Raw genomic sequence first — 13,488 nt, 5'->3', positions numbered from 1 at the left:
AAATAATAATAAAATAAAATTTCTAGTTGCTGAAGAAGTCCCAATAAAGGGACGAAACGTCCAACTAAATCAAACATAGTTCTACTTCTTTCATGTCCAAGTTCCCTGTTAAATTTCATCATTAAAAATTGTAATTTTTGGACGAGAGAAATACTAAATAAGTTAAAAATATTGTCGTTAAATAAATAAAGAATAATAATATATAGATATAGTAAATAAGGAATCGTGAAAGATATACGTACATGAACAAGCACCCACTTGAGAGAGAGAGAGAGAGAGAGAGAGAGATCGTTAATCACCGTTAGAAATGTTTCGTTTTTTAAACATACCATACAATTCGCTTTTCAGGCCAAGTATTTTCGCAGCCGTTGAATAATCGCGCCAAAGTGATGTTCACAAAGGAAGCTCCGGCAAGCGAAGACGACAGTTACATGGGGTACTCGGTCGCCACGGGAGACTTCGTTGGAAACGGAGACAGTGGCACGGCTGTTGGTGTACCCAGAGGATCTGGTCTTCGTGGCAAGGTAAGATATACTCTGACCTTACTGCTAACCAACGATAAATACACCTACCTAGCCTAATCGTCATTCCTTTTACAAGGAATCTTTTTTCATCTCTGCGATATTGCTTTTCTTTTTTCTTCTTCGCAAAAAGATATTTCTTATTAGGTGACCCGACAGACATTGTCCTCTCTTAGCTGTGAATATTCAATTCGAACATGAATAAATAATAACTTCCAAAATTATTTCAAAAACATATTGTTTATTGTAATGCTCTTTTTGATAGACACATTGTTAGTTTTCTGGCACGTAACTAAATAATGTTGATGGTTGTCCGACACGGGAATAGGCGACGTATAATTGGCCATGTGAAAAACGTGAATTTTTAAGATTGATGCCACAAACACTTAACGACTGTCCTTGCGATTTATTTATCGTCATTGCAAATGCAAGCAGCACTGAAAATTGTAACCATTTAAAGTCGAATGGCATGTCGTTCGGAATCATAGGGATCACGTGATTTGTAAGGGTGAATAGAATTTTAATTGTTGCTTAAGATATGATAAGTCAAATCCCAAATCTTGACTGTCAAATTGAATCAATTTATTCTATATATATTATAATATAGTAATAAATATGACTTATGTTTCATTATATTATTATACTGATGGTATATGAAAAAAAAATTATCTTGAAAAAAAATAATCTGTACCATGTACTTCCATATTATTCTAACAATTTAAGTAGGACATCTTGTATATATTCTAATCTTCTTTGTTCTAGGTCGTACTGTTCACTTCCAATATGACTAATCATCAGAACGTCACTGGTGAACAAATGGGTGCTTACTTCGGTTACGCCGTTGCAGCTGGTGACATTGATGGTGACAATTTGGACGATCTAATAGTTGGAGCACCTATGTATACTATTCCAGATAATCCAGAAATGTACATCGAAACTGGAAGGATCTATGTTATCTATCAAGGAAGAGGTCTTGAAAAGTTCCGAAAAGTTGACAGCAGGTATAATTGAAAAAATAAACAAAACAAAAAGAAATATATATTATTCAATATATTTCTAATCTTGTTAGATTATACATTCTAGTTTCACTTTTATAAATAGTAGAAACAATTATCAAGAGACAAATTCCGAGAATTCCGAAATCTCGTTAATGTTCGCTGAACTTTCACGATAAACTTTTTATCTCATTTTTCCAGAGATGGAGAGAGTAATCGCGGGCGTTTCGGTTTGTCACTGGCATTTCTGGGGGATATTGACCATGATGGTTATGGCGATTTCGCCGTGGGTGCTCCTTACGCTGGATTGAATGGTCGAGGTGCTGTTTATGTTTATCGCGGATCGAGAAATGGTGTTTCAGAGAAATATTCACAAGTTATCCAGGCGGAAGAATTGAACGTCCCAATTGAAACCTTCGGATTTTCTGTAGCCGGTAGTTTGGATCTCGATGGCAATCATTATCCAGATTTGGTCGTTGGAGCTTACGAATCCAGCTCAGCATTCTTCTTCAGAGCTCGTCCAGTCATCAAAATGGATTCTTTCGTGACTTTTGAAACGGAATCTAAACTGATATCTTTGGATGATAAGAATTATACTCTCTCCGATGGTACCAGAGTAACATCTTTACCATTGAGGGGATGCTTCAAATACAGCGGTGATGGTGTCTTATCGAAATACGTATTTAATGTTCAATATGTCGTTGACGTTAAGAAAACAAAGGCACCCCGATTGTTTTTTATCGAAGATGAGAATAAAAATATGATAAATAAAACGATCACGATCGAACGAAATCAACAACTATGTCGTACAGTGCAGGTTAATCTCTAATTTAATCCTATTTCATTTTCTTATCATACGTATGAAATTCGCTTGTATTTAACATGATTATCTATCGTTTAGGTTTACGTGACACCTAATATCCGTGATAAGTTGACATCGTTGGAAGCGGAGTTACGTATAAGTTTGAAAGACGATCATTTACCCGATAATCGTCCACGAGATCCTAGGATTTCGTTGAGACCTGTTATCGGTGCTACCATGTCCAAAAAGGATTCATTATCGATTAGAAAGAACTGTGGTCCTGACAACGTTTGCATACCAGATCTACGGCTCAGCGTGAAACCAAACGTCGGACGATACCTTCTAGGATCTGGAAAGAAATTGGAACTCGAAATTTTGGTGATAAACAACGGCGAGGATGCGTTCGAAGCGACTTACAATATCCAATTGCCCGCTGGTATCGATTATATTAAAATCGAGAGAATCGATAAAACCGAAGTACCCGTACAATGTTCGGCACCTAAACAATCGAACAACAATACTTTGCGTTGCGATATCGGCAATCCTTTACCTCAAACACAATTGGTCAATTTCAAAGTACTCTTGCAACCTGTTACATCTAGCAGTATGGCACCGTCCTACGAATTTTATATGGAAGTAAATACAACCAATCCTGAAAATGATACGACCACCGGCGACAATAGTTGGCACTTATCCTTACCGATTTGGATCGAAACGGAATTACTCGTGGAAGGTGAAAGTCGACCTAAAGAGATCTATTACAATCCTTACAATTACACCGGAACGAACGTTACGACTGAATCGGAATTTGGACCAGCGGTCATTCACAATTATATTGTATATAATCAGGGACCATCGGATATACTTGAAGCAGAAGCATTTCTTATATGGCCAGCTCAAACTCTTGCTGGTGAAGAATTGTTGTATTTGATTGAGCAACCGGAAACGACTGGATCGATTGCTTGCGAAACGGCGAATGCTAATTACCTTAGCCTCCAGGTAAATAATAACATCGACAAATTGTGTTAATAATTTAGCGTTATATTATATTTACCTTTTCATTTTGGTTTTTTTTTTAGCTTGAGCAACGAAAAAGGCCATTGCAAAATTATCCTGATCCGTCTGGCGTCATTTTGGACGAGTCGCATTCAGGCAAGACGATCAACGTACAAAGAGGTTTTGAAACGATGCAAAGTAATAATAAATCGAATCGCAAGGAAGAGAGTGACGTAAACAGTGGGGACAGTTCGGACATTCAAAAATCACGACACTCTTCGTCGTCCTCTACGAACGTCATTAACAGCGAAACCAGAAGGATACAACTTACATCTAGTGGAGAACAACCCGGTGTAATAACCACCACTTATACGCAAAACAGTTCTGGTGTGACGAGTAGTAGTAGTAGTAGTAGTAGTAGTAGTAGTAGTGTTGGTGGTGGTAGTACATCCGATGGAATATCTGGTGTTAACAGGGGAATTATTTTCCATTCAGACTCCGATGGTTATGGTGGTAGCTCAACGAATATAGGAAGTGGATTACATACGACAGTTCAAGGAAATCATTTCGATCCGAATTTATCAAATTTGGATACATCACGTAATGGACATTCAAATTACAGTAGAATTATTGAAAGTCGTTGGAAGGAAGGTGATAGGATTGCTTATGGAAATCAAGAAAGTTCATTTTCTTCAATGCGTACTCCGACGGTGCGTGTCGATGAAAGTGAAAATATAAGACCGCATGAAGAATATATGAGAAAACAAGAAGCAGAACGTCGCCATCAGGAGGAAAAAATGTCGAGAATCGAGGAAGAATTGCGTTTGAGAAGGATACAAGAGGAGAGACGTTTGGATGAAATAAAACGTCAAAGAATAGCGGAGGAAGAACGTTTGTCTCGACGACAAAAATATGAAGGTTTGCTCTCGCAAATACGACAGGAGGAAGAACGTCGTATGAGGGAGCAAGAACGTATGAGAGAGGAAGAACAATTAAGACAAAAGGAAGGAAAAGAAGAAGAGTATGATTACGATGAGGAAAAGACTTATGACGATATTTTGGAAAATCGTGATACAGAAAGACAAACGGAATTCATAACTGGTGATAGAGAGCATGTTGTTGGTAGCAGTGAAATAGAATTCCGTTTGCGAAACGTTAGCTCTACTCAAGAACTAGAGAAAGTTCTTGGATCCTTGTCGAAAGAAGCGACTGGTTATCAATCATACAGTAGGCAGGGAAAACAATATGTTCAGTTTATGGGACGATTTAGAACATCCGCCGATAGGAAAGAATACATAGAATTCCAGGATGGTTCGATGTTCCCTCTACAGGATAAAAGAGGCGTACAAAGTTATAGTTCTGAATCAATCGAACCACAAGATAGCCGATTTTTGAGAATAGAAGGTCAGCTTTTGATTGGGCAGGATAGGAAAGGATATATCGTATTGAAAGATGGTCGCAGATTTCCTTTACAAGGATCTTACACTTATACGGAAGAACGTACTTACGCTATAGGTGGTACTCCAGCTATCAAATCTTCTGGCAGATTCCAACAAACAGGATCCAATGTAGATAAAGATTACGAAAGCCGATTTAGCTCGCACGTTGACGAACACAAACGAATGGAGGATAGACAAGTCGATACCAGAGTCTATGGTAGAAATCGTTTCGATCTCGTTGCTGAGATTGATCCAAATCATCTCAATTCAAGATTTAGGCGAGAGAATGACGATGCATTGAGCGTAGCCGAGTTTAGAAAATTCGAAGAAATGAATAATAGACATCGTCGACAAATCGACGATAATATTTCCACGGATGAAATTAATCCTATCATTCGACATCCGAATCCTTGTAATACCACAAAATGTGTCATACTACGTTGCGTCCTTGGTCCTTTGAAAAAGGATCAAGAGATAACTATCGCAGCGAGGTATCTCGTTAATATCAGAACTTTGAAGAAACTTGCGTTTCAAGAAAAAATTAAGGTCTCCAGTCAATTAGTTGCACGTGTTACAAAGCAACCCTTTATCGGTACGCCAGTTGAACAAGTGGTGAAAAGTCAAGAAATTTATACGAACATCGAACCGACCGCTGTTCCGTCCTCTCCAGATGTCATTCCACTTTGGATAGTAGTTTTGTCGGCGTGCGCCGGAACGATAATCTTACTACTTCTCATCTACCTACTTCATAAGGTAAGTTTAAAGTAACTCCAAAGAATACAATACTTTAGAACAAGACATAAGAAATTAATATTAATTCATTATAATTTTATTCTATAGAAATACTTTATGATATTTATCACAATATATCTGATCTCTGTTAACAGTGTGGGTTCTTCAAAAGAAATCGACCTTCCGATGCACCCGAGAGGCAACCCTTGAACAGGAATGGTCACTTCCAACAAGGTGAAGAACACCTTTAAAAATGTGGCACCTCTCCTAACAGAGAGAGAGTCTTCAAACTTTTCTCGCTCTCTCTCTCTCTCTCTCTCCCTCCCCCTCCCTCCCTCTCTCTCTTGCCCTCTCTTTTTCTCTCTTCGATCGAATCTTTTTTTCCACGTTTCGATCGTGCATTGGAAATCATGAAATAAGTGCCTTAACGTTCTCGATGTCCAGCTAAAGGAGGAGAAAATGAATCTAGTGGATTTAATTGTCTTGAGACAAACGTATAAACGGCTGATGAATAGAACGATATAATAATGCCGTGAGATTTGTTGTCGTTCATACACAGCAATACTGCCACTTAATACTCCTTCCAGCTCCTGCAGCAGCTCGATCACGCAAGTTTCTAGTCAGGAGATGTTTTCTTTTTACGTGTAACTTAATTACTTTGAAGCCATACCTTACGGGTCATCAGAAGCGAGAGAAATTCAAAGTTTCATCTTACCTTTCCTTTCTTTTTATTTTCTTGCTCGACCTACGAAACTGCCTCTGTATTTATTTTATTTTATTTTGTTTCTTTTCTATTCTTTATTTTATTACAAAGAAACACATCATATAAATAAGTAAGATCAGATAAATATTAAGAAGCGAGAGGAAAGAAAGAAACAAATGTACGAGGGTGGATTGCAAAAGTGAGTTAGACCAAAAAAAAAGATCTTCATGTTAGGTTCAAAACTTTCCAAACCATTCGCGTAAAAGAGTTTACCTTTCGAAGGATCTCATTTGCTTCTACGATCAACAACGCTTATGTTTGGGCTCCTCGTTACATCTGGAAAGCAGGCTTGGCAGTACGCTAATTTTTCATATTATTTATTAAATTTATATATCTATGTATGTATACCAAGTAACATATAACAGAGCGTCATTAACATATGAGAAGGGCTGCAGCCATGCCCCAGGTGTGTGTATAATTTTGTAAATTATTAATTATGTTATTATATACTTACGTACGGAAAGTAAGTTTTAACGCACATCGTTTGACTGAAATGGATAAAATCAGCAACCGATAAAAAAAAAAAAACACAGAAAATAATTTTGTAAATACAACATTAATCCGTAACATTAAAGAAAAAATATATAATGATATTAATATTAATTAAATGCTGTTATTTTTTTTTGTCGTCACTGATTGCGTACTAAATTTATAATCTAATTTAAAAGGTCTTATGTGACACATAAGAGAAAGTTTATATAAAAATATAAAATATATATATATAGTAATTAAAAATATTATGTTGTAAGAGAAAATGATGTATGTATTAATTAAGTAAACTACTTAAGTAAATACTTACAAATATTATTATAATGATCTAGCACGAAGATTCGATCATTTGTCTTCTCGATCTTTTTATTCAACACGATCATCTTAATCTGTGAACAAGACTTTGGAAAAATGTCGTATCAAATATTACGTTAGAATTGATTTATATTATAAAAATGTATTTATTTATTCATTCATAACGTCATTCGCGTTCAAATGGGAGACAATATTTGCAATAGACTTTGACTTTATTTTTAATATTTTCTTTTCATTGATAAAATGTATACAAAAATAACTTATAATGAGTACAATTATTTGTTTTATTTTTTCTTCCTTTCTTTTTTTTTTTTATTCTTTTCTTTTTTGTAAAATATATCACTATATCCTGAATGTGTTAGCGTTTCGAAAGTTTCGTATAAAAAGATAGAGTTATTAGATTGACGACACTTTGATAATCGTCGAGAATAAATAAAGACGCTCATGATCGTTACGAAATAACTAAAATTCATCGGGAAAAGTAAAGATTATAAAAAAATACATTAATTATTGTATCCAAAGAGGATAAAAAAGTATCATTATGTCCCGATAGAGCGTACATATACAAGGAAATGATTACGATCGTGTACATGTTATTTTGTCACGGTAAAATATTGCCATGATACCGATTACTATTTCTATACACACACATTATTAAAAAGTTCGTTTCGTATTAATATAATTAACGATATTGTCGAAATTGTTAAAATATGAAAAAAAAAAAAAAATAAAATAAAAGGAAACGTCGAACAAATGGAACAGCGTGAAAAACAATTTCTGATCTTCGATATGCTAATATGCTATGGAACATTATGTACAATTCTCACTATTGATTATTAACAATTTAGATACCATGTTTCTGAATTTTAATTAACAAGAAATTTCGTTATATTAATTCACCTACTTGTTTCATGAAATGTTCTCTATAATTTATAATGAATTTCGATGTAACAAGAATTCCGATATATTTTGATAACGAATCATGATAAACGACAAATTTCTGACTTGGTTTAGATTAAAGTAAGCTCTTATTTTTTTTTTCTTTTTTTTTACCTAATTTTTTTTAAACAAATTATTAACATGTTTTACCCGTAATTTTAATTTCCATATTAATCGTTTTTATCCTCGAAAATTGTTCATATTCTCTTCCGTTATAAAATTAATTTTTGTACATATGTAATAGATAGAACGTTTTATCGCCGTAAAAAAGAAAAAGTAAAAAAGAAAAGAACTTAATTGGATTAATCAACGTTTTTAAATTTAAAGTTTGTCAGACGAATTAATTTTTGAACTATTTACTTGGCCTATTATACACTCAAATGCATTTATCACTTGGACCTCATTATCGTTTTCTAATTCAATGTTCTCAGTTTCATTGTTACACTTACTAACCTCATATCAGCTATCTGGTACCTGCAATGATTAACGGTTTTTAGTAATTAGTAAATGAATACATAAATTATAAATATTATTACGAGTAAAATACTAACTTTCCATTGTAATTGGGTCCCTACGGTATAAAGTTCTTTGAGGTTATCTGCTAATTTTCCTGAACTTTCCAGTTCTTTGTACTTACGATATAACTCCAGAGCAGCTCGTGAATCTTCCGTAGAATCGTGTGTTTCAGATTGTATTGTTTTACCTAAGAAATGCCACGTTAGAAATCGTAACGATACCATACGATGATGAGGTAGATGAAACAGCCATACTGTATCTACTATTTGCTCTGGAGGCACGACCAAATTAATTACCCTATCACCAAAATAAAAATAAAAAAATTGTCATAAAAGATAAATATATTAGAAACTATAATTATAATTGTAAGGAAACAAATTAATTGATAAATACCTAAAGTCATTTTTTAATCCATGACCGACGAATATAATACCATTATCCACTAAAAATCTTAATTTTTGATAGGTCGACTTGAGCGTTGTAAGATGTTTACTACTGAAATTGGCATCCAAATCACCCGGTTGAATTCCACTGAATTTCGTAAGATAGTCAACCACTTGTTCTTGTGTGCTAATGTAATCATCAATAAAGGGTGTGCCTTCGAGAGGACCTTGTCTACAAATTAAAAAAAAAAAAAAAACTTACTTAGATATAAAAGATAAGTTAATATTTATAAGATATACGATTCAATATTTAATTAAGTATACCCTCGTATACAAGTAATCCTCGCAACAGACATATGACTCGGTTTAATTGTAGACATTTTTCCATCGCTTCGAAGTTCTGACTCCTCTTGATTTAAAGTAACAAATTCGGCATCGATTCCTACTAGTTCTCCTAAAATAATATAAATGGTCTTGTGAGAACAATCGTTCTATTCTTCATTATTTTATTTATTCGCAAATCGTACCTTTCTTGGGCATTTCATCCGACGAAAGAGGTGTGAACGTAATACCTGTTGTTCCTCCACTACGTGCAATGCATTTGTCCTCACCAAAGACATCATAAGTAAGTGGACTTACATATGTCGATGGTTCTGGTGTTGGAATTATTGTATAATGAAGAACACATGGTACTTTCCAATCAAGATTAAACCAAACCGCTTCCTGTGGTGTTACTGGAGATATACTGTAATCAAAAATATTGGTCAGACGTGTTTTATATACACACGTTATTAGTGAATATTTATTATTTATAATATTACTTGCCAGAAGTCGTTGAAAATATACCATTGAGATACCGCACTACCTGTTGATCGTTTATGATAGTTAGGATCAACACGTAATAACGCGACAAGGTTTCTTCTTTCTTCGTTATTTTTATCATCCACATAACACACAACCGCGCTAAGGCTGTATTGAGCTTTACTCGTCAAGCTAGTTGTTTGTTCTTCAATCTTCTTTTCTGTCTCTGCATTTTCACTTTCATTTTTATCTTGAATTATTTCTATGGTATTAGAAGTTTTTTGCGTATTGCTATCATCTTGTCCATTTTCTAGTACAGTTGCATTACTATCATCGATCTTTGGTGAAGTTATTTTTTCAACTGACAATACGCCGTTTTCATTTATAGAAATTTTAATATTATGAGGAATCCATGAATGTGAATAATACAGATGACTCGGAGGTGTTGAAGTAGTCGTGGTAGTTATATTTGAAAGAGGTGTAGCAGGTGATACCGTCAATGTTTCTATTTAAAATATTATTTAAATATATTCCAATATATTTTGATAAAATTATAATAGATTCTATGAAATGTTATTTATGACCTTACCTGAATCTCGTCCAATGTGCCTGAATCTACAACCAACTCTGGTACAATTGCTACCATATCGACATGGTTTAACAGTAATTGGAACAGGACTGGATGAAGGACTAGCTTCCTTATTATTCAAAACTTTCCGGACGACGATATCCATTTGATTTTGCCAAAAAGCTTTGTCCTAAAATCAATTATCATTTATACATAATATTCTTTAATTTAATAAAGCCCAATAGCATATATATATATATATATATATATATATATATGCTATGTTATATTAAAAAATATTTGACCTGCTGCGTATCTAAACCACAATTTAAGGCCAATATTTGAGGTAACTTGGTCAATTGTCGAGATTGAAGAGTAGGTGTAAACTTTTGACATTCGTCGCACCATGCAGGAGTGATTTTTTCTGGTCTCAAGCTTCGTTCCAGTATGTTTGTAAATGGAATCTCTTCTGCTACAAGAAACAAAAGGTTAGGTGTATATTACATCGTTTTAATAATTTAATATATAAACTTAATGTATACAAAAATATAATTATTAGATAAGTTCTTACATGGATTGACTATTTCAGGGTACACTAAATTACATAGTAACATGATAGAATGTTTAGTAGCTTCTTGTCCACATTTCTGACAACGATGTATGTGCATTTGTTCAGATCCAAATAGCCGACTGATTTCCGTTTCCTCATCTCGCACTTCATTTTCTTCAGGAGACTTTTTATTACCTTGATCTACTTGTAATATAAAATAATAAAAATCGTTGATATATAAATGTATTTTCTATTTAACTACAAACTTACTCATTTACAAGTGTGCAAAAGGCATAAACGTGCATTTTTGTAACATTGCGATCTATTAAAAATAAATCATATAAAAAGCACTCGAACAAACAATGCAATGCATTGCTGAACATCTAGAGCAATGTTAAGGTAAAATTGCGGGTCCGACATATTATTAAAATACGTTTGATTAAAAAGCTTCAGATGCAATATCCAAAAAATGCAAGAGTACAAAAAGATCCTAAAAATTCTATCAAGATGGAAACTATAAAATAATAAAGATTCTTGTGCCACTGTGGTAGTAGTACATCATAAAACAAAATATAGTAGAATACCGTATGTTTCCAGTTCCCTCTTGTCATCTTACGGATATAGCCCTGCAGCCTTCGAACAAGCCTGTTTAAAATATTTAATAGAGTTTGATGGAATATCATAAAATATAAGTAAGAAGTTAAGTTAAAATTCGGTTGATAATAAAACATTTAACTGTTCTGAATTTCATTAATTAAATGATAAACTTTTTATATAAGTGTGCTTCCTAATTACTCATTTTTGATAATGCATCCCAATAATACATGTTCTAACGTATTGTCTTTTTTTGTATTTAATGGCTATATATGGAATTCTATTGAATATTTTAAGCAGAATATAAAATATGATTACATACAGGCTGAAAAATAAACACAAAAAGTGCCCAGTGCTAAGGATACACATAAATTGTGTTTACCTTTCGATCTTATCCACATATATTTACCATCCTCCTCTTGCTTTCTCCTTTTCTTCCTTTCTTTATCATGACTTTTATATCGAGAACCGAGATCCTGTAAAATGCTTGGGAAATCTTGTTCATTATAAACAAATGGTGCACATTTAGGTCCCGATTTCAAACGTACCGCTTCTTTTTTTTCCTGCTGGCGTTTTCTAGTTTCTAGAATTTCGTAGTGTATCTGATGAAGAATGAATCGATTCCAACTCTAAAAGAAGATTTTGAAAATACTGTCAACATCTTTTCGTATTACGTTTAACTGTAGATGAAAAAATATCTGCATGCTGTATAAATACCTGGATTAATCTGACTAAACTTGTTTTCCTTTTGGCCTCTGGATGCAAGTCACTTAAAATAAGACCTAAAGCTGCTGCCTCTGGGACAGTTCTGAAAGCCCTAAGAAAGTTGGCTGCTTGACAGGGTAATCCACGTGATGTATCCAACATGTGAAAAAGGAATCCCAGTTCACACGACAAACAAAATTCTCTTTGGCATGAATGTGAAAGTAATGCAACTCTTACAGGTTCACAAAAATAAAATAACTGTAATTATAACGAAGATATTACATACGTGTATTAGTCATAATAATACAAATATTAGAAATTATTTTTCACACTTACCTGTAACATCGCATTACAATAACTATTTGGAAGTGTAGCTTCGAGACCGCAAAAATTGGTCCGATTGTATTGATCAAAATCGAATTCATCGTAACCGATTCGTGAATACTTGACCTCAATTTTACGATAACGCTTTGGTATTGCCACAAAAGTTCCGTCATCTGTTTTAGCTCGTGAATCTGACGCGAAAAGTTTTGCAACTACGCCACGTCGTTTTTCCAAATTGTAAGGTATCTGTAAAAGAGGTATTATTTATTTTTATTCTAATTATTGATATATGCATAATTTTTTTCTGCATAGTATAAAAGTTGTATAATTTTGTTATAAGCTCCACATAAATTAATCAGAATTGTTAAAAAATAAATAATACCTATTCGGAAAATATTTTGGGCGCGACTCAAGTAGCGCGATATTAATGCAAGGCTTATAAATATATTATTACAACTTTTTATTTCATTCAAGTACAACTTCAATTATACATTTATATCAAAATGGCACAATCTATGCAAAAATGTACTTAATATTTATAATTATAAAAAATATCAAAAAAGTAACCAGTGTATGTTCGTAAACGCTTTGATTATAAACATAGTATTGTTATGCTAACTTGAAGACATAGGAGATTGTCACATTAATTGATGAAATTTAAGGGTTAATGCTAGAATAAAGAAATACTGATCGATTTTGAACTTTTCTGAATACTTTTAACTCTATCTTCTTTATAATTTAGAACCTTTTGAGAACACGAAAGAATATAAACAAACTTTGGAATATATATATATTATAATCTACAGCTTCTAAAGTGCATATTGTAGCATGCTAGGGAATCTCTTTTGCATCCTCCATCTCCAAATGACTTAACCTAAGTTTTTTTTTATTCATAGAGTTTCTCCTAAAATACTTTTTTTTTTTCATTACACGTAACCCTGCAATTTCATCAAAACCCTCGGCATGGTCTTGTCTTCACCGTTTCACTTGCTTGATTTAGGATAAATTTACAATTATTATGAATTGGCACTATATAATAATGATAATATAAGTAAA

The 13,488-nt window shown here is 33.5% G+C and overlaps 2 protein-coding genes across 6 annotated transcripts in view; one reads left to right on the top strand and one right to left on the bottom strand.

The window, feature by feature from the left end:
- Positions 1-293: 293 nt before the first annotated feature.
- On the top strand, positions 294-7,315 carry LOC106790773 (integrin alpha-PS2-like). Its single transcript, XM_014755916.1, has 6 exons — positions 294-524; positions 1,284-1,522; positions 1,718-2,333; positions 2,418-3,317; positions 3,398-5,506; positions 5,641-7,315. Exons 1-6 carry the CDS (start codon positions 390-392, stop codon positions 5,734-5,736), a joined length of 4,095 nt encoding a protein of 1,364 aa, XP_014611402.1. The 5' UTR covers positions 294-389; the 3' UTR covers positions 5,737-7,315.
- A 233-nt stretch (positions 7,316-7,548) lies between these two features.
- LOC106790774 (PAB-dependent poly(A)-specific ribonuclease subunit PAN2) overlaps positions 7,549-13,488 on the bottom strand; it is a 10,435-nt gene continuing 4,495 nt past the window's right edge. Inside the window, exons 10-21 of one of the 5 annotated variants that reach the window (XM_014755918.1) lie at positions 12,445-12,678; positions 12,121-12,366; positions 11,786-12,032; positions 10,831-11,013; positions 10,565-10,731; positions 10,281-10,449; positions 9,716-10,196; positions 9,418-9,635; positions 9,215-9,344; positions 8,901-9,122; positions 8,543-8,804; positions 7,549-8,465 (exon numbers count right to left, since the gene is read on the bottom strand). In XM_014755918.1, the coding sequence (XP_014611404.1) occupies positions 8,451-8,465; positions 8,543-8,804; positions 8,901-9,122; positions 9,215-9,344; positions 9,418-9,635; positions 9,716-10,196; positions 10,281-10,449; positions 10,565-10,731; positions 10,831-11,013; positions 11,786-12,032; positions 12,121-12,366; positions 12,445-12,678 (2,574 nt within the window). In that variant the 3' untranslated portion in view covers positions 7,549-8,450. The remainder of the gene's footprint in view (positions 8,466-8,542; positions 8,805-8,900; positions 9,123-9,214; positions 9,345-9,417; positions 9,636-9,715; positions 10,197-10,280; positions 10,450-10,564; positions 10,732-10,830; positions 11,014-11,785; positions 12,033-12,120; positions 12,367-12,444; positions 12,679-13,488) is intronic. The other 4 variants (XM_014755922.1, XM_014755919.1, XM_014755920.1 and 1 more) reach the window with 4 other exon arrangements.

The sequence above is a fragment of the Polistes canadensis genome, unplaced genomic scaffold (assembly GCF_001313835.1).
Source record: "Polistes canadensis isolate GaletaPanama2010 unplaced genomic scaffold, ASM131383v1 scaffold_259, whole genome shotgun sequence".
Classification (NCBI taxonomy): Eukaryota; Metazoa; Arthropoda; class Insecta; order Hymenoptera; family Vespidae; genus Polistes; species Polistes canadensis.
Note: the sequence above shows the minus strand (reverse complement) of the source record. Positions and strands in the feature narration are given on the sequence as shown.